The sequence below is a fragment of the Pteropus medius genome, unplaced genomic scaffold (assembly GCF_902729225.1).
Source record: "Pteropus medius unplaced genomic scaffold, Ma_sr-lr_union100, whole genome shotgun sequence".
NCBI lineage: Eukaryota > Metazoa > Chordata > Mammalia > Chiroptera > Pteropodidae > Pteropus > Pteropus medius.
This window is the reverse complement of record NW_024352785.1, coordinates 15,533,046-15,560,116: the sequence shown is the minus strand read 5'-3', so window position 1 is coordinate 15,560,116 and position 27,071 is coordinate 15,533,046. Positions and strand designations below refer to the sequence as shown.

General features: G+C 40.2%; 1 protein-coding gene across 1 annotated transcript; it reads left to right on the top strand.

The window, feature by feature from the left end:
- Positions 1 to 12,459: 12,459 nt before the first annotated feature.
- PPIC (peptidylprolyl isomerase C) lies at positions 12,460 to 25,231 on the top strand. The gene is made up of 5 exons (XM_039848556.1): positions 12,460 to 12,654; positions 18,890 to 19,003; positions 19,445 to 19,538; positions 21,617 to 21,801; positions 24,609 to 25,231. Exons 1-5 carry the CDS (start codon positions 12,538 to 12,540, stop codon positions 24,735 to 24,737), a joined length of 639 nt encoding a protein of 212 aa, XP_039704490.1. The 5' UTR covers positions 12,460 to 12,537; the 3' UTR covers positions 24,738 to 25,231.
- The last annotated feature ends 1,840 nt before the right edge of the window (positions 25,232 to 27,071 follow it).

The following is a 27,071-nucleotide window of genomic DNA, read 5'->3' as shown; positions in this document are numbered from 1 at the left end:
ATCCCTGACTCATCATTTGCTTTCTGAAGCAGATTTTATGGCCTTACTCCTGTTACTCCCAGTATCACCTCTGAATTTCCACTCTTACGGTGGAGTTGGCAGGTAGAAATTGGAATCAAAGGAAAATGCCCTTGCAGCTACTCATATGGAAGTTGGGCTACTGTGTTCCAACGTTCTTTGTTTGTAGGGGTGACTCCTATGGTTGGGGGTGCAGTATCTCCTCATATTGCTCAGGTTTTTTGATTGCAGACAGAAGAATCCATGTTAGCTAGTTTAAGCAGAGGAGTTTTACTAAAAAATAGTAGGTACTTTATAGAATTTCTGCAAAGGTTAAAGCACTGGGCTTGGTTTTTACTCAGCCAGTTTCAAAGCAGTCAGGAGAAATGGCCAACTACTCCATTAAAAGTTCCAACTATTCCGGTAAAAGTTCCCTTCCACTGCCATCTGCCACACCCTGGACATGCCCTGGACTCTAAAATCTTCAACAAAGCTGAACCAGGAAAGTCAGGTGCCTCACTCACTACACTTGCCAGATCTGATCTCAAGACACTGTTCACATTTGCCATCTCTGCCTCCTCATCCTAAATGGCATGTATTCTTGGTGAAGGCTAGGTCACATGTGGAGACTAGTACAAGGGAGTCCTGGGGAATGTAGGTCTAATGTTCCAACCTCCACAGAACAAGAAGACAACTAGAGGCAAGTTAGAAAATGCGTTGAGTGAGGCACTTACAATATCTGCCACATCCTAAAGGGACTAGGAATTCCCCACATTACTCTGCTGGGATGAAGAAGCTCCCACCCTTCAGCCTGGACTCTGGAGTCTAGACAGGAGGGTGCTTCTAGATGGTGGAGAGAAAACAGTGTCTGGCCAGGGAGGGGAGATGGGAGTTAGATAAGGAGCAAGTGCAGCAGGAAATCTACTAGAATGGGTTGAGACTCAGGGCTCCTAAGATAGACACATCTAGGAGCCACCATACACAACTCTTTGGGCAGTAGAGTGTAGTTGTTAACTGTATAGACTCTGGAGCCAATATGCTGGGCCTGAGTCCAGGTTCTACCATTATTAGCCGTGTGACCTTGGGGGGTGTGTGTGTGTGTGAGTGTGAGTGTGTGTGTGTGTGTGTGTGCGCATGCGATGCGTGTGTAAGTCCATTTTCTTTGGGGGACCAGTCTGTATCCATGCTGGCGTGGCAATAGTGATGAGAGAGAGAGGGAGAAGTACCTCTTCTTATTTGAGGTTCTCTCTCTCTACTACTCTTAGAAGACTGAAGTGTTCTTTTATTAAGAAAGTCAACAGCTTTCCTAACAAGGAATCTGTCTCTCTGCATGAAGAACAATGGAACATTGCAGAGGAATCGCAAGGATTCGCTTAAGGAAATAAGCTCCTATATCGTAATTACAGATTAAAAGATTGTGACAGGGAGTATCGGTTATCTATTACTGCATAACAAATCACCCCCAAAAAATTAGTGTCTTCAAACAACAATCTATTATCTGTTGCACGTCTCCGAGTTGACTAGGCAATTCCTCTGCCAGTCTGGCCTTCACCCACCCACACCACTGCATGCAGCTGGCTGCTGGGCTGGAAGTCTAAGCTGGCCCCCCTCACACGTCTGGCAGTGGCAGTTGGTGCTAACTTCGGTGCCTGAGTCTAGTCCATGTGGCCTCTCAATCTCCTGCAGGCTAGACCCACTGCCTTATGTGGCAGTCTTTCTCAGTGCTCCAAGAAATGAAAGCTGAGCTGTGAAGCCACTTGAGGCCAAGGCTGAGGAACTCAAACCACTTCACTTCCGTCACATTCTATTGGTCAAAGCGAGCAAGGCCAGCCCAAGTTCAAAAGGTGGAGAAATGAATACCACTTCTGGATAAAATGAGCTGCAAAGCCACATTACAAAAGGGACTGCATAATGGAATGAGGTTTATCACACATGGGTAAATTCAGAACTGATGCAATTAGGCAGTTATACAGAAATTCCACATTCAGTAATTATACAGAAATTCCACATTCAATATCCATCTTCGCAAGGCAAACGCAACCATCATTATGACTAATAATTTCCCACTTCTTTTTTTGCAGTTCAGAAAAATTGAAAAACTATTTTTATAACTGCAGTTGAAGGCAGGAATTTTTAGTAACCTCTTGAATGAAATTAATGTCATTTTTTTAAAATTGTAGCTTAAAAATCATCTACTTATACCAAAATATCACCTTTATAAAGCCTCTTCAAGCCACGAGAGTCTAGAATCTAAGATTTACTTCAAGCCTTGAAAGACTTTATTGCCTCTGGCGTGTTCTCTCATTGAATGGAAACCATAGAGGCTTTTCACAATCATTCAAATCAGTTTATGATGTGCCCTTGCTAGAAAGAGAGGTAAAAATCCTCTTTATTCCCTGTTTAAAAACTTCCATCTGGGCTTAAGCTTGAAAATAGGTCAACTGTGGCCACCGCTGCTGGGAAGTCCTCTGCTGGCAGCCTAGTGCACAGACCAGCTGTAGAGAAGTGGAGAAGTGGCCTGCTCCCGTTCAGACTCTGGGGGAGGGAGGATTGCTGCTGGTGACAAAGCCACCCCTGTATGGAGTTATTTCGCTTCCCGAGACCTCTGCATTCTTATCTGTCAAGTGAGAGGCACTGGATTAAAGTCCTTCCTGTTCCGATATCGCAAGATTCTAGAAGCAGGGTTGATGGGGCAGGGCATTTCTGCCAGACCCCTGCCACATTCCATCCTGGCCTGGCTGGCGGCAGCAGCAGGAGGAGGCAGGAGGCGTGCAGAGGTTTGCAAGATGTTGGTGTAGTCCTAAGAGCAGGTGGGGGACTCGGAGTGCTTCCAGAGACAGGAATCAGTCTCCATACACCCCCGCTGTCTAGGCTGGGATTCTTTTTCCTTCTCCCTGTTATCTTTTCAAATTTGATTTTTAGTGACTACATTCGAAAACTACACTGTGGGGTTTACAAGATTTGAAAAATCTTTTCTTTTTAACAATTTTGTTGTTGTTGTGCTACAGGAGAGACAAGGCTTAATGCTTTTTCATTTTTGTAAATCATCTTTCTTCTTCAAAAAATATGTTTTAAACTCATAACTTACATAGCATCGTAAAAGACATCCCAGAGCATTATGTTAATTGAATTCAATGAAAAAATAAAATGCAAAGGTAGAAAGCAGAATAACCAAAAGGCTGAAAAAACAAAACAAAACACTAAAACACTAATAGTACTTACTTTGGGGAATTAGGACTGACATTTTTTCCTTTTATTTTCCTGAATTTTAACCTTTTTTATTAAAAAAAAATCCATATGGGAAAAATTAGTTTGCTCAAAAGTAGTTGCTTAATAGGCCCATACTTAGAGCCACATGTTTAAGGAGCAATTAAGAATTTTGTTTTCCCTCCTAAAATAATGCATTAGCTTGTTTGTATAGATATATGTGAAAACAGTGGCTTGCAGTTTATCTTATATTTGACTCTTAATTTTATGGCCATGGATTAGCCCTATGACAGTGAATACAGGTTCGATTTACAATTTCAGTATCTTTTCTCTCCAAGGAAAGCATATTAAACTGCCACTCCAGTGTCCTGGCGGCCATCTCAACCTGAAAGCTTGGTGGCCTTTAGACCTACCTTCAAACAGGAAAAAAGCAAACAAGCAAACAAACAAAACAAGATGAGAAGGAATGTTTTCTGTAACAATTTCAAATATGTACTATCAGCTTTCTTTCTTAAGCAATGCTCATGACCAGAAATCCTAGAAGCGACTGGCTTATCAGTTGATGGAGGAAAGATATTGAAAGAGAAATTGACACACACTGTTAGCCCATGGCCAGCACTGAACACACAAAATGATAAGAATGCCATTGTTTAAAAGAGCTGGAACTTTTTGAAACAGAGTCACATATGGACTTTGTCAATCTGATGTTTTAACGAGGAGATAGATGCCACCATTTGACTTTGCCAACTTTTTTTTTTTTGGTGGGGGGATGTTTGTTTCTGAGGATGCTAATTATATCTCAAGTTGCAGCCAAGGAAAAATTGTCCTCTAGACTATTGTAGCTACCAGCAGTTGGGCTCAGAATTGGATTTTTGTAAAACAGAAATGCTGGAAGTCTTTTAATGTCACTTAAAAATACTAATAGTTTGAGCTTTCCCAAATTTCCAACTTTTAAAGAAAAATTATTCAGGCAACTATTATTACCAAGAATGCAAATGATAGAAGTAGTTAAAGTTTGTCTCTTTTTCTACAATATTAGGGTGCCTTTAAACACGATGAGAAGTCATTATCGATAAATGAGAGTCAATTTGTACTGTACCTTTTAAATTCAGCATAATATATAGTATAATTCAGTCCCACAAAACATGTTTGTTTGAAGTAGATAAATCTGCTCATAGTAACTTCACAAACGTTCCTTTGACTTTGGATTTATTATTTCAACTGTCTCTGGTGAGGGCATTTCATATGCTTATAAATCTCTTTGTTTCTTTTTGTGTTTTAGTGCTTGATGTTAATGGACTCCATAACTGTTAGATACAACACATCTATCAGCAAAGGTTTAGAAACATTTATGCCAAGACTGTTTAAAAGTTGGCAGCCTTGCTGAATAGTAAATAACAGTGAATAGGAGAGAACATAAATATACAGATCAATTTAATAACAAATTGTCTCCAAAGAATTTTTTTAAAAGGTTGCCTGAACCGTCAGGGTAGACACATCCAACACAGATCAATGCAGCATGAAGTAGGAGTGATCAGGGTTCCAAAGAGCTAGATTTTAGTTCCTTTGCATAAATAAATTTTCCCTAATTTTTGGACTATGACCAATGTTTAATCAATCTCCTGCTTCACTCTAAATTACAAGAACCATACACTTCCTTGTCACTTCTTATCACTTCCCAATTATCATACTCAAATCCAACGATGCTTCCATGTTCCCAAAATAAACCATTTTTGACCACTTACTTTGTTAACTATTTGTGAAATTTCCATCACACTTGAACTTTGCAGAAGCATATTAAAGTTTCAGATGAACTTTCATTCCACAGTTTTATCTGTTTCTAACAATACCCTACCTCACAGGGGTAAAGGGGATATTGTATGTAAAGCTCTGTGTACATAATAGGAACTCAATAAAGGTTAGATTTCCCTTCTGCAATCTTTCCCAGTGAGCTGGATCTCCTACTCCATACTCTTTGGGCCATCACTTAGCATGCAACAGATGTTATTGTACATAGTTTAAACCCTTTTCATGTGTGCATCCTGCCTTTGAAGCTCTTTGAGGACAGGAATCACACATCTTCACATCTTCATTTTTGTACCCCAGTGTCCAGTATGGATAAGTGTCAGCAAATGTCAATGTGACTGCTTCTGTTCTGGTTGGTAAAGGAGCTTAGGGAGGGTGAGAATGGGGTCATTGCCTGTCATTGAGTGTTGGTAAATTTCATCCAGGTTGGCAAAGAAAAGAAAGATTTCTTTTTAATTCCTTGAAGGCTTTGACACTGAAAGTTTGGCAGGAGCAGACCAGGAAGAGGAGAATATTTGGGTAAATGACTAGCTCTAGAAAAACATGCTATGTACATTAAAGACAAGGATGATACGAAAGTCTCAGTAATTGCAAAGTGATCCTGAGTCTAGGCCAGTAGACTCCAGTGTCTCCTGATGATCTAAGGTTACTGCATGCTTCCTGTGTTCTAATACTTGAAAGAAATTTCCCAGGCAAAACCTCACCATTCAAAATAGCTAATACCCAAAAAGCATTTATTTGCTAAGCATGAACTTAATTTAACAAAAGTATTTGCGCCACTTCCATTGTAGTTTAAGGAAAAGGTAATATTTGACTCAACTAAGATGTCATTTACATAAATGAGGGGAAAGTTAACAGCAAACAAATAGTAAAGGGTTTTGAAAGACATTGAAATGTAGCTTTGAGAGACACATTTATTTTGCAAGTAGCAGAAATCTAAAGCTAGCTCCGATAACTAGAAAAAAACTAAATATGATAAAACTATACTCTCTACTACTCATAACTCATTAATAAACAAAACACAAGCAGTCTTGTGATAAATCAAAACTACAACAAAAGGAGCAAGCTACAAAAATATACCTACCTTATTTATTTCGATATTATTTTGATATTTTGATAACTGCCAACAAATTATCTAATCCGTTTTCTAATTTATACATGCAATGCATTTACATACATGTAATACATAGCTCATACATTTAATATTTAGCCTTATATTTTATCATTAATTTTAATTGTAGAATTTTACACTGAAGTGATTATATCACTTTAAACTTTTTTTTGAAACATGTGAAAGAGTCCATACAGGAATGCACACAAATGAAAGTAACTGTATCAGGTCATGAAATTGATAAAAAGTGATTTTTGAAGAGTTAATGACTGAGAATTTTCCAAAATTATAGAAAACATCAAGTCATAGAGTCAAGAAGCCCGATGAATCCCAAGCAGGATGAACAGAAAGAAATATACAATTAAGCAAATTCTAATAACTCTGTTTAAAAACTAAATACAAAGAGAAAATATTAAAATAATCCAAATTTCAAAAAAGACAGACTACCTTCAAAGAAGTAACAGTTGGACTAATAGCAGATTTCTAAATAGAAATAATAGAAGCTAGAAGTCAAAAGAAGTGACATATACTGCTAAAAGAAAATAATTTTATACTGGGCAGAATATCGATCAAGAATAACATTTTCAGACAAATAAAAATAAAATCATTTCTCACCAGCAGACTAGCACTTAAGGAAATACCAAACGGAGTGCTTCAGGCAGGAGGAAAATGATTTCAGGTACAAAGTCAGAAATATTAGAAGTAGTAAAGAGCAATGATAATGTAAATATGTGGATAAATCTAAATGCATATGACTTTATTGCGCAACAATGATTATATGTCCTGGGGAATAAAGATAAAAAACATGACATGACAACAATCACATAAAATTCCAGAGATGGCAAACAGAAGTAAAGTGTCCTGAGGTTTTGTATTATTGAGAAAGAGAGTAAAAGTAACAGGTAACATTAGGCTTTGAAATATCAAGAATCATGATGTAATCTTTAGTATAACCTCTGAAAGAGGAATAAAAAAATGTGTAACTGTCATATTAGTAGAGGAAGAATACAGAATGCTAAAATTTGTTCTATTAAATCAAAGTGAAAAAAAGAAACAAGAACATAACATGAAGTACGAATAGAAAATATTAAGATGTTAGATTTAAATCTATCAGCAAATACATAAATGTAAACAGGTGACATATTCTATTTAAGATAAAGATGATTGAACTTCATTAAAAAACAATTTATGCTATTTATGATATAGTAAAACACAAGGACAGAAAGACTAAAAGTAGAATCATAAAAAAGATAAACCAATACATTCAGTAACAATAATAAAAAGATGGTGTCAGACTTTAAGGGAAAAAAGCATTACTAGAAATAAAGAGTGACACTTCATAATGACAAATAATTCAATTTATCAAAAGATAATATTAGATTTGTTTATACTCAATAAAGTTGCCTCAAATCATATTAAGAAAATATATAAAGAAAAATTTGCACATCTACAAGAAATAGACAATCTATAGTCATAATGAGAGGTTTTAATATGCTCTCAGTAACTCTTATAATTAACAGATAAAGACTCAGTAAGGATAGAGATATGAAATGCAGGACTGACAAACAATCTAATGGACATATATAGATACTGGATACAACATAGGCAGAATTCCAACTGATTACACAGGAAATAGCTTCAAAAAAATGATCAGATTTTATGTCATAAAGCAAGTTTCTGCATATTTTAAAATAATGAGGTAATACAGAGTATGTTCTCTCATCACAATATACCTGCGCTAGAAATCACTAAAGAAAAGACTTTTTAAAAGTCGTATTTTGGAAATTAAACACTACTTCTAAATAACACATCGAAAAAGAAATGAAAGTATAAATTAGAAAATGTTTTATCTGAATGATAATGAAAACGCTACATATCAAAACTGGTGAGGAAAATTCAAAGTTGAGCTTATTGAGGGAGACTTCATTATTTTAATTGCATATAGAGCAATATAAAAGAGGAAAGGCTAACCACTCAGTGAATTAAGAGTTTATTTCAAGGAGACAGAAAAATAACAATAAATTAAACTCAGATGGAAGTAGAAGAAAGGAAATAAAATTAAGAACATAAACTAATGAATTAAAATCAAATATATTCCTCTGATTCCTTGATAAAGCTGTTCAAGGAAAAAAAAGCAATAACCAATGTTAAATATAAAAATAAAACCCTTATGATAGGCCCTGCAGACCTATAAAATTAGAAAGATATATTAACTTTGTGTAAGTAAACTTTAAAATATAAATGAAATGGATCAATTCCTCAAAAATACTACATGTAAAAATTGACAGAATAGAAAATTTTAATAATCTTTCTACTATTTAAAAAATTAAATTTATAATGGAAAACTTTACAATAAAGAAAACTCCAGGTTTTTCACATTTAAGGAAGAAATTATGGCAATCTCACACAAACCTTTTCAGAGGACAGGAAAGATGGCTACCATTTACCAGCTCATTTTAAAGGGCCAGAATAACCCTGATATAAAAAATGACAGGAAATTCCAAAAAAGGAAAAATTAAGGCTGGTCTGATTTATTAATGTAGGTGCTAATATCCTGAACGTAAGATTAGCAAATTTATCCACTAATATCAAAATGGGATTTTGGTGCTCTACTCTGAACTGAAGAGCTAGAGTCACACTTTACCTACTGTTTTTCCCTGAACTTCAAGAGAAATGCCTTTTATCAGTTTTTGGTAAGTTGGTTAAAAAAAATAAAATGAGCAAACCATATGCAGTAATATATTAAAAGGCCAATACATATTGTGCATATTCAGAATGCAAGATTAGGTTAAGATTTGAAAATCAGTGCAATTCGCCACATTAGTAGAATAAGAAAAAATCTTCTGATTATTTTGGTTGATTTCAACAGATGATGTTGATCAAATTTATGATAAAACTCTTAACAAACTAGGACTAGAAAGGAATTTTCTTAAACTGAAAAAGGATATCCTTCCCAAAATAAACTTCAACAAATATCAGATATAATGGTGAAATATTGAAAGTTTTCACCCTGGGACTGGGACCAACACAAGTTTATTAGTTTTCTAGGACTGCCATAACAAAGGACCACAAACCGGGTCACTTAAAACAGAATTTTGTCTCACAGTTCTGGAGGCTAGATATATGAAGTCAAGGTGTTGGCTGGGCCATGTTCTTTCTGAAGGGTTTAGGGGCATCCTTACTTGCCTCTTCCTAGCTTCTGGTAGTTGCCAGCAATCCTTGGCATTCCGTTGCTTACAGACACATCACTTTGCTCTCTGTCCCTATCTTCACACAGTATTTTCCTCAGTGTGTATCTCTCTCTTTTTTTATAAGGACACCAGTCACATTGTAGTAAAGTATACTCTACTCCAGGATGATATTAAGCTTAACTTGATTACATCTGCAAAGACCCTATTTCCAAATAGGGCCACATTTACAGATAATGAGGTTTAGGACTTCCACATATCTTTTGTTGGGACATAATTTAACCCAGGGATCCCCAACCCCCGGGCCACAGACCACTACTGGTCTGTGGCCTGTTAGGATCTGGGCTGCACAGCAGGAGGTGAGCGGAAGGCAAGACAGCGAAGCTTCATTGGTTTTTACAGCCACTCCCCAGAGCTAACATCACCGCTTCAGCTCCACCTCAGATCATTAGGCATTAGATTCTCATAGGAGCACTGGTCCCTGGTGCCCAAAAGGTTGGGGATGGCTGATTTAACCCAAAAAACAAGGACTCCAACCTTTGCTACCTCTTTTTGTGCTAAAGATCCTAACCAATGCAATGAAGCAGGAAAAGGAAATAAAAGTTAAAGATTAGAAAGGAAGAAATAAAATTGTCATTACTCATGGATGATGTAGTTGTCTATGTAGAAAATCCTAAATAATTCACAGATAATCATTAGATTAGAATAAGTTATTAACAAAGTTTTTCTATTCAAGATTAATATACAAAATTAATTTTACTACAATAGAATAGCAACAAACAGGAAAATAAATGTTTTAAAAGTTATAATTTACAAAGCATAAAAACCAAACACCTTGAAATCATTCTAACAAAATATGTATAAGACCTGTAGGCAGACAACTATAAACTCTAATTGAGAGCAATCAAAGAATACCTAAATAAATGGAGGAATATACCATGTTCATAAATTGGAAGACTCAATATTACAAATAAGCTATCTTTCCAAAATGATCTATAGATGCAATGCAATTCCAATCAAAATCCTAATTTATGGAAACTGACAAACTGATTCTCAGGTTTATACAGAAAAATTCAAGAAGATCCAATAATCTGTTCAACAAAGTGAGAAGACCTGTACCATCAAATATGAAGACTTACTATAAAGCTATTTTAATTAAGACAATGCCACATTGCACAAAGACAGATAAGTCAATGGTACAGAATAGAGAACCCACAAACATACCCATGCATATGTGGGCACGTGTTCCATGACAGAAGTAGCCATCACATGAGCAATGAATAAAGAATAGACTTTTCAGTAAATTGTGCTGGAACGACTTGATAGTCATATGAAAAAAAATTTAATTTGACCCTTAACTTGTGTTATCGATCAAAAGAGTTATATACAAAAAAAAAAAAGGGTGGATGAATTTCACAAACATAAATATGAGGAAAAGAATATAGCATATAGATTCTATTCACATAAAGTTAAAACTAAACCATAGTGTAAAAAGTCAGGATATGGTTAATTTGGGGAGAAGAAAGTGTTAGTATTTGGGATGGGGCACAAGAGCAGTTTCTAGAGAGATGGGAATTATTTCACTTCTTGAGGGAGAGGGGTTCTAGTTGTGTTTGTGATAATTCACTGACATGTGTATTTACATGTTGTACACTTTTCTTTATTTGTATCACTCTTCCCAATAAAAAATTTCTAAAAAATTACTTAGCCATATTCATTCATTCATTAAATTCAACAAATATTTAATGAGGAATCACTACATATCAGGCATTTTACTAGATCTGGGCCATCAGAATGAATAAATACAGGCATTGCTCTCTGTTCTGGTGGAACTTGCACTCTGAAAGGAGACAAACACTATAAACGTATACAATCACTTAGACAGATAAATGTATACAATCACTTAATGAGATAAGTGCTCTGATGCCCTTAGCTTGCTACAAAAGAAGTCTTTTTCTTTATTGGGGGTAAGGGTGATGAAGATAGACATTAGATCCTTCATTGGACTGAATTATTAAAATAATTCAGAAGTGTTCTGCCCACCTCTCAAAAGTTGCTGTTAATCCTTTCGTATATAATAAATGGTCCCAATGTAATTTTAGATCTACTCTTAGTTACCTGTAGGAATCCTATCTGCTTACCCAAGGCAAATCTTGGCTTTGAAAGTCATGACACCAGCTCCTAAGAAAACCAAGAGAATTCTGTTATTAAATTGCAGTTAATTTTGGAGCTATTATTCTAAAATAAAAAAGTGCTTTTGAAGTCCTAATTCAAAAAGCACTGAGTTTTAAAATAAGATTTTCTTGATTGTAAAATAATCACATGCTCAATGTAGAACGTCTGGAAAATCAGAAAATTACAAAGAAAACAAAAATCCATAATTCTATCACCATAGCTACTGTAAATGTTTTGGTGCACTTCTTTCCATTTTTAAAAAGGCCTTTATGTATTTATTTTCACAGTTGAGATCAGAATTACTATGTGATTTTGCACCCTGAGTTTTCCATTTAAAAATATAATGGGCATTTTCCCAGGTCATTACATAATCTTCCTAAACATTATTCTTAAATTTGTAAAAATTCTATCTCCAACTTAAATGATCTCAGAGAGAGGTCATTCATCATGTGTAGTAGTCAATCCATCCAGGGGTCCCAAAGTTCTGAGAGCCGTCCAAAACTTAGCTAAAGGCTCTGATGCAATACTGGGATCTGGCAGCCAAGGCTGAGGCTACTCCGAGGACAACTGAGGTCACAGACGGGGACGCATCCGCAGAGTCCCCCGCCCAGCGGCGCGCTAATTGCCACGCGAACTCTGAGCCTTGGGAGCACTTAACTTTCCATCGGGCTTAACAAGCACCTAAGTAGAGTGGTAAGTTCCTGGAGACGCCCCGCGCGCACCCTTCCGCTCTTGGGCTCCCGACCGCGCCTGCCTCTCCGGGGCGCCGCGTCGGAGCAACCCTGGCTCGCTCCAAGCCCAGCGCCCAGCGCTCCCACCCCAGGCACCGACCCGGCTGCGCCCTCTGCAGCGCGCCTCTCCGAGCCCCTAGTTCGTTCACTGGGCTGAACTTGGGAGGAGCGCGCCGCGGGTTCCGGCCGCATCCCGACCCGCCCGTCCTTATCCCCTCCCCACCCCCGGCCGGGAGCGCGCAGGCGCGGCGTGCGGGCAGTCCCGCCACGGCCCCGAGCCTGCCGAAGCGCTGCCGCCGCCGCCGCTCTGCCGCCGCTCGCCATGGGTCCGCGGCCCCGACTGCTGCTGCCTCTCGTGCTTTGCGTGGGGCTCGGCGCGCTCGTGCCTTCTGCGAGGGCCTCGGGCGTCCGAAAGCGAGGCCCCTCGGTGACAGCCAAGGTGACCGAGTGGCGGGCTGCGACTTCCTCTCGTGCGGGCCAGAGGGTTGGGGGAGCTTTGGGACTGGGACCTCCGTGTCAGGTGGCAAGGAGGGGGCTGGGGACAGGAGGTGGCGGCGGGGCCCGCGCGTGGTGGGAGGGTGACCTGGAGGCGCTGGCCCGAGTCCCAGCCCGCCCCCGCCGCCGGCTATTTGAACTTCATCTCCTGGGTCCGACGTGACGAGCCCGGGGACTTGGAGAAGCTTCCGGAACCCGTGGGCCTTTTCTCCAGGAAGGAGACAGTCCAAGCACTTCCTTCGGCGTGGCGGGGACTCGGGAACAGAAGCAGGAAGAGTGAGGGGAGGACGGAGACGGGTAGAGGAGACGCGCTCCCAGCCCAGGGGTTGCAGCGGGACCCCCCGCTGTGGATGTCACCCAGCATGGAAGAGCCAAGTCCAGCCCCGGCCGCGCGCTGCCCCGGCACGCGTGACAAGCCGCGCTCAAGGGGAGGCTGTCCTCCTCTACTGAGGAATCCCTTCTCCCCGGGGAGGGGGACGTGCGCTTTTAGACTTCAGGGGCCGGTGGGCAAGCGCCGGGCCTCGGATGGTGCTGACAGGCTCCGGCAGCACATGTATAACTGAATGCCGGCCTTTAAATCTCGATTAAGGGGGAAATGCCGTGGAGTGCCTTTACAGCTTCAGTTCTTTTTTCAGCGTATTTACCCCAGGTTCTAGAAGATAATGGCAGGGTGCAGAGGGAAAGAGACAGAGGGAGGGAAGGGGGAAGGAGGGAATGGATTTGGTGCCATTAATCACCACTTCTAGAAAAACTTAATTGGCAGTAGTGTCTTGGAATCTGGAAGGAGGGGCAGCTGCAAGTAGCCTTAACAACCAGTCCGGTGTTTGCCAGTGGAAATGATACTGCTAACTAGTAGAATGCTTCAATCTACCACAGACGCCATGGGAGGAAGAGGGATGATTAGGGGGTTGAGAAGGGGAGGCTCAGCCCAGCATCTAAGAGTGAACAGAAAGGCCGTGCCATGCTGCGTGTGTGACATAAACTTAGCCTGATTGTTTTGAGCAACGGTTCTACTCCCAGCCCCTTGATCTTTGGGGCTTATCTAGTTTAGAGAAATGGCTTGTACAGGCCACAGAGCCGAAGGTGGGGAAAAGGTGCTCTTTCAGTCTGCAGATATATTTGGGTCTCTTAAGATACAGACATAAATTTAAATTTCATAGAATTATGAAATGATTAAGGAAATAAACCCTAATATGGATTGAATGACATTAAAAAAAACCCACAGAGTAAGAAAATCCAGCTTGGCAAAGACTTAGGGAGGTGCACGTTCAAAGTCCTCCAGACAGGGAAGCCATCTTCTGTTGTTAAGAGAATGGATTGCCTGGGACAGTGGCTTCAGTGCTAGTGTGAGAGGGGAGTGGCTTGAGATGAGGTTTGGAGCTGAACAGCAGCAAGATCTTGCAGGGCCTTGGAGGTCATAGTTAGGAGTGTGGGTTTTGAGGCAATTTTTCTTATAATTTGAGGTCTTATTCTAAGTGCCATCAGAGCCACTGAAGGGTTTAAGCACAGTTTGACATAATTTCATATATACTTTTAAACAATTACTGCGGTCTCTCAGTGGAGAGTGAACTGGGAGGTCATTCTGGGCTCTATGCCAGAGTCGGGATGGTGGTGGCTTGGATTAGGGTGGTAATGGTGGAAATGGGGAGCAAGGGAGGGACTTGAAATAGATTTTGGAGGTATAACAAGACTTGTTGACAGTTTAGATAGGGAGTGAGGGAAAGGAATTAGGCTTGCCAGATAAAATACAGGATGCCCCATTAGATGTGAATTTCAGATCAACAGTGAATAATTTCTTAGTTGTGAGGACATCACCTGCAATATTTGGCAACAAACTTCACCTGTGAAGTTTTACACCTACCAATGCAGGGACCCACCCCAGAGAAAGTCAGTCACAATCTTGGGAACCTCTAAAAGTGGGAGTCAGGAGAGCAGGAAGCTGGTGGCTGCAGGAGGGGAAAAGTGGGGAGCATTTTAGCCCCTAGTTTAGGGTGCTGTTACCGAGGAAGTTTTCATGCACTCTACTCTAGGACTGCGTAGAGGAGTCTGCTACAAATTCAACTCTGATGTATTAATTACTTTTTTTGGTGGACTTTTGAAAACATCTTTTGGAAAATGGAGACATTAAAACTTACTTCTCTGACTGAGGAAATGTAGATTAATTGGCCGCTGCTCTGGTGTTTTATTTTCCCCACCAGTCTTTTCCTTTTCCTCTGATTTTGTTTAAAGATAGGAATCTGTAAATGAAATAGATGTGAGGTGCCTCCCTGCAGGGCCCTTTAATGGCACTCACCTCGTCCACGAATCCTGCTGCCAGGCCATTGCCTCCGCTTCCTGCCCAGCCAGAGAGGCTCAGATCGAGGCTCTGGCACACTGGTCTCAAAATCCACTGAACTGGCATTTGCAGCCCTGCGTTTTCCAGCAGTCATGGGTTCTGCGTAGTCAGGCACCTAGAGTATGAAAAATAATGCTACCATCTGCACTCCAGTTGCACTCTTGTCACATTTTGCTGGGACTTTCTGCACCATGGAGTGGCCATGGGACTAAGGCTGGGTGGTATTGGGCAAGTTATCTCATATCTGAGGCTCTAGTCCCTTCACTGTAAAATGGAGATGTAAATAATACCTGCCTGCCAGTGTTGATATTGGATGTGATAAAACAGGTAAAGTGCTTAGCTCAGATTTAAGTTCCTCATTTAAGAGGTCAGTTGTTAGTGTTATTTGTGTTATCAATCCTACCTACTGTAGCAGTGCAGCCCTGAAAGAGATCATCATGTGTTTCACAGATGAGGAACAAGAGCTCAGAGTTTAATTAACTTGCCCAAGGTCCTGTGGCCAGTTAGTGGGGGAGCTGGGTTTGAGAACAGTTTCCTTGACATCACAGCTCATATACCTGGTTTATTCTCTAGTTACTCTAAAAATGGAAACAGGATTAACCCTCAGGGGTTGAGCTAGGCTGTGTGAGTGCCTCTTCCCTCTTCCCTTGCCTCTCCCCACCTCCATAATTTTCAGATGACTTTCAAGGGCAGCTTTGAGGGAAAAGAGAAGTGATTGAGGTGCCTACTCCTGAAGTGCAACATGGAATCAAAGAGCCACCTTTTCCAGGAAGCCCACCCTGATCGCTACAGATAATCACTACCTCTAACCCTGACATTTTTTCTCTACTTGTCCTCTCATAAAACCCGATTTCCCATTGTATTACAGCTACTTGTATATGTGTTTTCTGTGGGACTATAAACTACATGAGGGTGGGGGCTTTGCAGCCTCCCCCGCATCCCCCTTGTTGATCACAGGGCCTCTTCCCAAGGGCACACAGCAAAGATCTCAGGGTGAGAGGGTGTAAAGTGAGTTTGCCTGGCAGCCATGTTGGGCCCACCTCCACTCTGTCTAGGTGTGTGTATTCTGGTCCTTTAGTATCTCCTAACATCGAGACATTTAGCATTTTTTTGAGCCTGTGTTTGAGCTGACACTGTGAGTGTGCTGTGCACGGGGGATCTAAAAATACCGTTTCTACCCCTTTGGGGTTCCTTGCCTAGACTGAGAGAGCCATAATAATGTAATTCGCAGTCTAATTAGATGCAGCTTTAAAATGAAATTTCAGCTTTCACTCTCCTGGTTGGGAAGTCTTGGTAAATCACTTAACCTCCTTAATTCTCACTTTTCTCATATGTAAACTGGTGGGCCTAGTACCCTCTTCCCAAGGATGTGGTAAGGATTAATTATATAACATATGTAGGTAAAGCACATTGAGACACCACAGACTAGGTCATGTTTGTTTCTTTCCCTCTTTCTTCCTCCTTTCCCTCCACTAGTTTCTCCATTACTTAAATGCCTCTCTCCTCAATTCCATCCTTACGTTCCCTTAGCCATCACCCCAGTGCTGACCATATTACCTCATTCTTGAACTGGTCTAAGAGCATCCAGATTCTCCTCCCCCCACCCACACCTGAGTAAGATTCCCAAAGTCTCCCTTGCGTCCTGTTTTTTACCTTTTCTCGGTTGCCTCACAAAACTAGGATCTCTTAGCCGGCATCCTTCTTCTGCCTTCTGGAACTGATGAGAGTCTCCCCTCCTAGCCAGTATGGACAGAAGGGCTGTGTTGCTTTTCTGAACACTGACCACATTTCCTGCCTTGGTGCTTTGGTTCCGGAAAGAAGTGTGCCAGGTGGGGCTCGTCCCATTCTTGTCCCTGGAGGCTGCTCCATTCCTTCCTGGGCTGCCTCCGTCTACACCTTTTCCATGCTGCCTGCCTGAAGCCCGTGTCATTTCTCCCAGCCTGGGGACACAGTGTTCTTGGGCACTTGTCATGTGCTGCCGTGTACTGTGGTTCCTTTGCTTGTCCTATCTCGATTAAGCTACCTTAGGACAGGGACTCTCTCGTGTATCTTGTAACTTCACATTGCCTTTTACATAGATCTTTGAGAAATACTTATTGACAAAATAAGATTTGATTTTATCATTTCCATTAGAGTTGGGAAAATTCTAAATTTTCTTGCCATCACTCATGAAGTTGAAGGATGCTGCAGTTCGGAAAACAAACAAACAAACAGAAACATTACTATGTGTGCTAGGCCACGTGTAAGAAAATAAATTTTTATGGAAGAGTTATTCTGGCTGACAGGCACTTCTCTTCATGTTCCCATGCTGCTCTCCCAGATTTTATTCTCTTTGTTTTCTAAACATTCACAGGCTTTATTTGCTCTTCTTTAAAAGTCTGGCAAGGTTTTCTAGAGTCTTATATTGGCATTTCTTTAAAATTACGTCCCTGATTCTTTTCCCAGTGCCGCTTCATTATTGCCTGTTATAGAATTTACTCCTTGGCCTGGAAATCTTTATGGAGAAACCAGCTCCGTGGGCCCAGAATCACGTACTTCTTAATGCAGCCACATCACATCGCCCTCGTCCACTACGTCGCCTCATTCCAAAGTCTTCCATGCATTCTCTAAAGTTCTATATAAATAATAATTCGGTTTTTGCTGCTTCGGTCGTGGAAAAGTTATAAAATGCCACTTGGAACACTAAATATCACATCACCTTGTGACAGATGTAGTGATGTATTGGCAGAAGCTTTTGTCTTGAACTGAAGCTTGACAGTCTTTACTTTGTGATTTTTCTAAACTGTAAGACATCCTTTTTCTTTGACAACCCTTCTTATATTTTTTAAAGCCATCTCTTGAATGTCTTTTTTTACCCATTCAAACAGCAAATTGGTTCATATAATCTAAACGCGCTAATAGAATGAACTTCGACTCCATGGCCTTTTCAAGCATTGTCTCAGATTCATCTTCACACAGCGATTTGTGAAGCAAAATGTGTATAATTTCATTTTAGGTGAAACATTAAAAAAAACTCCAAGAGAGTTTTTAAGGTTTATCTGCAAAAAAGTGACTCACACTCACTTCTGGATATGTTTTCTTCTGTTCTAAAATGTTGTGACAGAAAAAGAACACATTCTGCTGTGTAATATGACGACCGAATTCAGCGTCTAAGTGTATAGGGTAAGTGGTCTTGTCAGGACTGGAGTGTAACGTTTGCAGTACTTTGGATGAGCCTGGGGACCTGGTGCATTACTGTGCTTGGGAGTGAATGGCAGGCCTTTTGGAGGACTGTTGTGCCTTTCGATCATCTCTTGCAGTCCCCTTGACAGCAGATGACTATCGAGATCTCATTGGGAATTTAGCACTTATAGAAGTTACAAAAAAATATATCTGGGTGGTTAGCCTATTTCTCTCCTCTCCAGTTTTTTCCTCCTGCCAAGATTAGAGAGCATTACCTTTCAGAAGAGCAACAGTTTCCAAGTTAACCTTTACCCACAAAGCTGAGAAAAGGGAAGTAGTCACAGTGTTTATTTGGAGTGTGTGGGAGAGAACTCTGGAAGACTTTACAGGCTGACTCTGACAGTATTAATCAAATTTAAACCCAGTACCTACCACAGTGCCTGCCCCATAGGTGGTGCTCAATAAATGTTTGTTGAATGAATATTTGTGAGTGAAATGAAACCATAACATGGTTTTAGAGTGCCTTTAACTTAGTTCATACTCCTTCAGAACCCCTCTGTAAAATACTGGTGGGCAGGGCTTTCATAGGTGGATCAATTCTCAGATTTTAACTTTCACTTAACCTTGTATGTGTGGCTGTTCCACATTATAACCTTCCACTCTGCCTTTCAACCACATGCAGGTTTTCTTTGACGTGAAGATTGGAGACAAAGATGTTGGCAGAATTGTGATTGGCCTCTTTGGAAAAGTTGTGCCCAAGACTGTGGAAAATTTTATCGCTCTGGCAACAGGAGAGGTATGTCTTGGTTTTATTTCCTTTGTACACAAATTGGATCTTCCTTCTTTTAAGTCAAGATTAAAGATGTTTTCTGGGAAACTAAGTATTAAATTAGGTCCCATCTTATAATATTTTACTTCATTTTCCTATAAAATCTATTCTTCAGGCACTCAGTGTTCTTAGCCTTCTAGAAATCGAGGGGAAACAATCACCAAGGAAAATGCAAATTGCTGTCTTTTTACTTATTCACATTAATACTTTACTTTCATAGTTTGTTTACTTAATTATTGATTTGGTCAGTTAATGATAAACTATCAGTAAATCATCGCAGGAACCTAATCAAGTCCTGTAGATATTTTGTATAATTTTCTCATTTTGTCATTTCCAGATAAACACTGGGGTTTATCTTTCAGTATGGGTTAAATCTCCTTGTATATTCAATTGACATAATCTCTTTAGAAAGGATATGGATATAAAGGAAGCAAATTTCATCGCGTCATCAAAGATTTCATGATTCAAGGAGGAGACTTCACCAATGGAGATGGCACTGGCGGTAACACTGTCTTTTGCATTTTTCCTTTCACTCCTACCAAATCGAAACCTAAAATTAAGACAGTATATTCACCCACTATATTGAATTCCCAGATTTAAGGAACAAAGTCACAAAGACCACCAAACTAATTCTTTAGGAAAGACAGAGTTTTGGGGCCAAATCTTAGTAGGTATGAATGAGTGAGGCTTCCTAATTTTATTTTATTTTTTAAATTTATTTTTATTTATTTTTTATTTGTTTTGGCTTCCTAATTTTAAACAGTATTGTTTTGGTGTTCATTGTCTTTCCAAAGTGTAAATATATTCATTTAGTAGAAGATTTTAGTTATTAAAATGCTAGACTACTAGCATGTAGCAGTATAGAAATATGTCATAGGAAAGAAAAGCAGAGTATAACACTGTGTCCACTGTCCACTGGGATGGCAGCTAGCTACAATGTGGATGTTGGTGGAGGAGTAATGTAGTGAGTTTTTTTTCCCTGAATACATGTGGCATATATAACTACATAGAATTTAAATTTCAGGTTATGATTTTTAATTTAGCAAATGCCAGTTTTGGTGGATATTAAATTGCCAACTTTTTAAAGAAGCAGGTTATTTTCAAGCACTATAGCTAATTTTGTTTATTGCCATGGTTTATTTATAACAAAATGACTACCATTAAATGCTTAGATTTTCCAGGCACTTTAGGAAGATTATTTTTAGACCTTGCAAAAATACTGCAAGGTATGGGGATGTAGCTTGGAGCAGGTTACTTGTGTTAATGAAGGTGGCGAGGATGCTCAGAGAAGCAACGCCAGCTGCTGCAGAGCTGGGTCTCCCTGGAAAAGCCTTGTTGCTTGAGGACTGGTTCCCTCAGGGCTGGCATCCTACTGTCCCATCCTGAGGCCCAGCAGGAGTGTGACTAAGCTTTACTGTGTGCTCTTTTCTACATTTCTCTCTCTGCCTTCCCTGCCCTGTGTGCGCACGCATGCATATGTGTGCACACATCTTAAGTTAAAACTCTCAGAGTTTTGGAGCTAGGACCTTGTGGATCACTTAATTTAGCCTAGATCCCTCTGTGGGCAGAGATTTCCTGCCAGGTCAGCTCATATGTCACTGACCAACCAGCTATAAATTACTTACCTTTAATAGTCACGTCTGGTCCTTCTAACCAAGCCAGGATTTAAAGGTTGGCAACAGCCCTGCAGAAGGGGGGTGGATGAGGGTAGTGGGCATGACAGGCACTCAAGGTGGTGGAAGATGGAGCATATACTTTTCATGGTCTGCACTGTTGTTTTATAGGGAAAATGTGTTCTGCTTTGCTAGAACTCCAGCCCACATGCCTGCTTTTGGTTCTTCTTTTCAAGTTGGACCACTGGGTGCTCCCAATTGCCATCACCCTCCATATCCTGATGAGCCATGACGTCATTGTGCCTAATGAGTTCCAGGCTGGCTGCTGCTGCTCTTAGTGCTGGGGCAGGAAAGAGCACTGGCTTTAGCATCAGAAAGTCAGATGGTCATGTTCTGTTCTGCTGTTTTCAAGTTTTGTAACCTCTGTTTTTCCCACTGCAAAATGGGATTGAGACTACTTATTCTATAGGGTTGTTTTGAGAATTAGCTAAGGGTGTATATTATGTGTTTAGTGCACCTGGTTGGATGCTGAGGTAGAGGTGACCTAGGGCAGGTGCCCTGAACCTCAGGACAGAGATTGAGCCATGATGATGGCTCATGCACCTTTCCATCTGGCTTTACAATGCTATCCTGCCCTTTACTTCCTTCTCATTTCAGAGTGAAGCACTGACCTGCTTGGTCAGGGTTTGGCCCTTGGTTTGAGGCCAGAGGGTATCCTACCATCTTGTGTCATATTTAAGGCTTTTGTTTGTATGTGTGTTTGTTTCAGTCCCTGGGGCCCTGTTGCCTTAAGGAGTGATTTTTTTGCTCTCCTTTACATCTCCTTATATTTTACCATCTTTCCTCCATTTCACACCTCTCATAGGGTCCTATTAACCTATTCTCCTAAAACCTTATGTTTCTCTTTGAAGAATTTACTTTCATATAACATCTGTTGATTCTCCTCTTTTTTACTTTGTCTCCCCAGGTAGAAGCATTTATGGTGAGACATTTCCAGATGAGAACTTCAAACTGAAGCATTATGGCATTGGGTGGGTCAGCATGGCCAATGCTGGGCCTGACACCAATGGCTCCCAGTTCTTCATCACCTTGACCAGGCCCTCCTGGTTAGATGGCAAACATGTGGTATTTGGAAAAGTCCTCGATGGAATGGTAACTTTATATATTGTTTTTTTTCTTATTCAAAGATTTATATTTATAATGAGAGTTCTTTCAGTGATTCATTTTAATCTTAAAATGTGCTTGTTAGACATCTATCATATGCTGTCTGGCCTCTTCAAAGGTGAATAAATTATATATGATATGGCATTTTAGAAGCATTGAGGCTGAAGCTGAGGACTTGACATGGAGCAGTTGAGTACTTAATTTATCTCGCTACTTCATATAAATGGATACTCTTTTAAATGTAACCAAATAAAACCAGAGCCCTGTATGTGCATACAATGGAATATTATTCAGCCTCAAAAAGAAAGGAAATCCTGTCACATGCTACAACATAGATGAAACTTGAGGAAGTTAAGTGAAATAAGCCAGTCATAAAAAGACTTAAATGAGGTATCTAAGTAGTCAAATACATGGAGACGTAAAGTAGAATGTTGGTTGCCAGGGGTTAGGGGGAGGAGGAAACGGAGTTGGTGTTCAATGGGTATAAAGTTTCGGTTTTGCAAGATGAAAAAGTCCAGTGTGTGTGTGTGTGTGTGGCCAGTTCTGGAGGTTAGTTGCACGACAGTGTGCATATATTTTACACTACTGAACTGTACTCTTAGAAATGGATAAAATGGTAAATATTATGTGTTTCCTACCACAATTAAAAATTAAATATTAATAAAAAACTCAGAGCCCCGTGAAGTTCAGTCCAGACACAAATTACCTTCAAAGACACACAGTATAGCAACCAAAATTACTAAAGAGAATTCAAATTTATGCTGGCATGTCTCAAAAAATATCAAAGGGGTCCAGTTCATAATCCATAGGCACATTTCTTAAAATCCTCATTCTTTTCCACTTTTAATATTTCCCCTCCTTAGCAACTGTCCAGCTCTCTCGACTCCTGAACTGGCAATTGTAAGGTCTGCCCAACCCAACCCCGGACAATCTATGAGTCCCTTGCCCTCTTCTATATTTCATTTTGTTTGGTTTTCGTGTGAGTAGTTCTACCTTCCTCATCCAAACATAAATAAACCAATCTCATTCATTGCAATTATTTCACAACTTTCACCTGCTATTCTGAATCGACCCAACAGAAGCCCAGGAAATGAGCCGGCCCACTCAGAATCTCCCTCATAAGACAAGGAATTGTTCAATCTGAGCAGTCAAAGAAAGAATTCTTGTTAGCAAGTGGGATGAGAGGGAAATAGGGCAAATACTTAATATATCACTCTACATCCCATTACAATAAAGGGCATGCCTATATTCTCATGAGCCATAACTGTCCTCAAAAGAATCTATTCTCAATAACGAATGCCAGCCTTCCACAAGTTTCCTGTTGAACTTCGCTTTTGAAATGGGCTAAACACAGGCATGCATATATTAAACCAGTCTCAGTTTTTAACCACGGGGCCTAACCAGGTTCCACATAGTTTGAATGTAAACTGATTTATTTATTCATTCAATGACTGTTTTTTAATACAGCATTGTGCTAAGCTGTAAGAAAACTGAATAGTGTAAGCTTTGGGTTTTCTTCGGATTGTGGTTTTTCTTCTAGTCCTCTAGATCTTATGTCTTAATGCCCTAATTGACAGCACCCACTTCCTTGCACTCATTGGCACGCGTCCTGGGAGACCTGCTGCCCGGTCTTAGAAGAACAGTCCTTAACATTTTATGGGTTACAAATTTCTCTGAGAAACTAGTGAAAACTATAGACATTCTCTCCAGAAAAAAAGAAAAAAGTGTATGTTTCATACTGTTTCAAGGAATTTAGAGAATCTCCTGAATTCTAACCCTTGATTCTCCTGAGATCACCTGGGTTGCTTTATTAGCACTACAGTTTTCTGGACCTCACTTCAGACTCAGAAGCAGAACCACCAAAGGTGGGCCCACAAATAAGCATTTTTAAATTGTGACAAAATATAACATAGAAATTTCCATTTTAACCATTAAATAAGCATTTATTAAAAGTGCCACAGGTAACTCAGATATGTAACCACTGCTTTAAGTAAGTACACATGTGCACACACACAGTCTATTTAGAAATATATACTATTATTAGAAGAATGCTGGCTTTTTATCTTAAATCCATCTAAGTCAGCCAGAAGTTGGATTAGTTGACACCTTGTCCAAGGCACTCACTCTGTTGCTACTTTTGTCTCAGTCCTGTTTGAGAAATCCACCACAAGCCGACTTTCCTAGTCTTTAGCCAGTCCTCCCTCCTTCAGTGTGACACATGAGGTGGTACATGGGCCTGTGAAATCTTCTGGATAGAAAAAGGGGCTTTTACATCACTGTAAGGTGGCGGTTACATTAGTATTAGCCTCAGCATATAGATTAATGGCTTAGGTCAGTTTTAAAATGGGCACACCCAGAAGTAACTCCATTTCTAAATCTGCTTTCTGGCCTATTTTCCTATGCCTAGACCTGTTACAGGGTGGAGCTGAAATTGACTCAAACTCCATGTTAACTGTTATGTTAAGGTGTAACAAATGAGTAGAAATACTGTTTATTTGAAGTAGGCATTTATAAAAATATCTAATTTTTTTTTTCCCAGAATATAAACTGCTAATAAAAAGAAGGAAATACACAAATATGTTCTCTAATTAGCAAGGTGGTGGATAAATTGTATTCTGTTATGTATAAATTTCCTGACTATCCTAAGTTTTCTGTAGTTAGCTTGGATGGTTTTTGTACTCATTAAGAAAAAAAAAAACTTACTTCCCACTTCCCAGACTTGGCATTGATTTCACCTTTTGATCGCCATAGTTGCTGGTCAGAAGTGAACTTTGGGTTTGCTTTTCTCTTACCAGACAGTGGTCCACTCTATAGAACTTCAGGCAACTGATGGGAATGACCGTCCACTCACTGACTGCTCCATTATCAACAGTGGCAAGATAGACGTGAAAACACCCTTCGTGGTTGAGGTCGCTGACTGGTGATGCAACTGGCAGAACACAAGGAACATACTCTGTCGGGGTGTGTGTGTGTCTCTTTTGATTCTTCAAAGTTATTGTTTTGCTTTGTATTTTTACTTTCTTCTGTTTCCCACCCCATATCACAGGAAAGTTATAAAAATCAATCTGAGTTTACTTGGCATAAACTCCAGTAAATCACTTGTTTAGGGACTCTGCACTTAAAAGATATATCCCCTTCCTTCGATGGTGCTATTTTTAAACTAGAAAACTTTGTACTACCTATTTTCTTTTGAAGAACACAATCATTATTTTGCTGAATTAATTGTGATTCCCCAAGTTAATGATGCTGAAGATTTGTCAGAAAAAGATGGGGACATGAAGTTTATTATTTTGTATTTAAACAGAAATTATTTTCAGGTAAAGGGACATTTGATTAGTACTATCTGTGTCATATGGAGCTTTACCTGATGAAAGGTGCTTTGGTGTTCACTATATTAAATACTTTTTACATAGAGCAACTCTTTTGCAAGACTCTTTTTTAAATTTAAAGTTCTTTAGAAAATTAATGTACAAATATATATATACTCTATGTTAACAATGAAGAGATTAGAGAGAGTTCTGTAAATCTAAATATGAACACAGTTGGATAATTTGGGATGAGACTGTACATCCACATCCCAAATACTTGAGCTGATTATTCACTAATTTTCACTAAATGTAACATGCTTAGAAAGTTCTCTCGAGGCCAGATGTAATAAAAAGGAACCTTTTTTTAACTTACACAATAGGGATGAAGAGTCAGGCTGTACTTAAAACTAGATGGGAAAGTAAAATCTTGTTGGGGTCTTGTTGTAACATACCTGGCTGTGACAGTGTGTGCCTGATTTCTGTTCAAATGGGAGTGGTGTTAGAAAATGGCCCCACTGCTTCTCTTCCCATGCAAGGAGGGTCCAAAAAAAAAAATTCCATCCCTTGAACTATATTCTAAGAAAATTGTGCTTCAACAAAGGATGAGATAAAATGAACATTTTTACTGTTGATTGAGGTGTTAATCACTATGACTCTCTTGGAAAGCAATTTGTTAATTTTTTGTCCAACAAAAATATAGTAAGAGCCTTTGCTATGCCAGGTACCAGTTTTGAGTTTGGGGGATCCAGCAATGGGCAGCAAGAAAAGGGCTTCATGGAGCTTACATTCTAGTAGTGAAGACAGAATAAGTAAGGAAAGGGTGATGGCCACTATGAAGAAAATACACCCATGTTTGCTGGAGAGGCCGGGAGGAGAGTACTCTTCAAGTGGCCAACGAAGACCTCCTGAAGGGACATTCGAGCTGAGGCTTGAAAAAGAAAGAGCCGCACTGGTCAGGTGAGATCTGACATATTGGCCTTCCAGGCAGAGAAGAAAGAGAAAGGAGGGTCCTGAGGAGGAGAGGGCGCCAGGGCAGAAGACAAAGCCGGCATGCAGGAGCCTGAGAGGTCGGAGGAGTAAGGCTGAGACTGGGTCACTTTGGGTCTGGGGTGCCAGGGGAAGAGTTCTTTTATTCACAGTATGGTGAGGAACTATCCATTTTAAGTTGGGGTCTGCATTTGAGAAAGATTATCTTGTCTCCCATGAGAATTTTCATAGGGGAACTAAAGTGCATATCAAGAAACTCGAAACATTCATATCCTTTAAGTCCCGCCCTTGGGAATTTGCTTTAGAAAGTGATGTGAAATTTTAATGGGCATCACTGTTTTGGTCAGTCCGGCATCCAGTGCCTCGTGTTCTGGGGATGGCCACCCCACCCATTTTCTCTGGGGAATCACCGCTCCCACCAGCATTTCTTGTCCTTAGGGTAGGCTGATCCTATGGATGGGTACATACCTGATCTGACAGACTAACTCATTAACTCACTTGATAAATATGTACTGATCGCAGGATAGAGCTGCAGCGTCAGCCCTCGTGTTTCCCATGGAAGGAGGCAAATAATTCACACATACACCGCATGAACTTATGGCAGAGCATCGGGTAGTAATAAGCCTCTGAGGCGAAACAGAGCAGGGAGAGAGAATAGGAGAGTGATGAGGTCAGGGAAGTCCCTGAGTGTGAACCGAAGGAAGTGAGTGGGCAGCAAGCCCTAGAGACACTGGAGGGAGTGTGAGAGGCAGAGGGGACAAGAGCAGTGGCCCTGGGTGAAGGGCAGGCTGCTGGGTTCAAGGAACAGCAGAGTCCAGGTGTGCAGTTCCAGTGTGGTGGAGAGTGAGCCGGGAGAGGGAGCAGGGATGCCGTGTAGGCCACGTAGAACATGCCCTCTCCCTAGCCCTGGGGACTGACTCAGGGATAGGTGTTTGATCCCAATTGTGGGACTTCTGGAAATAT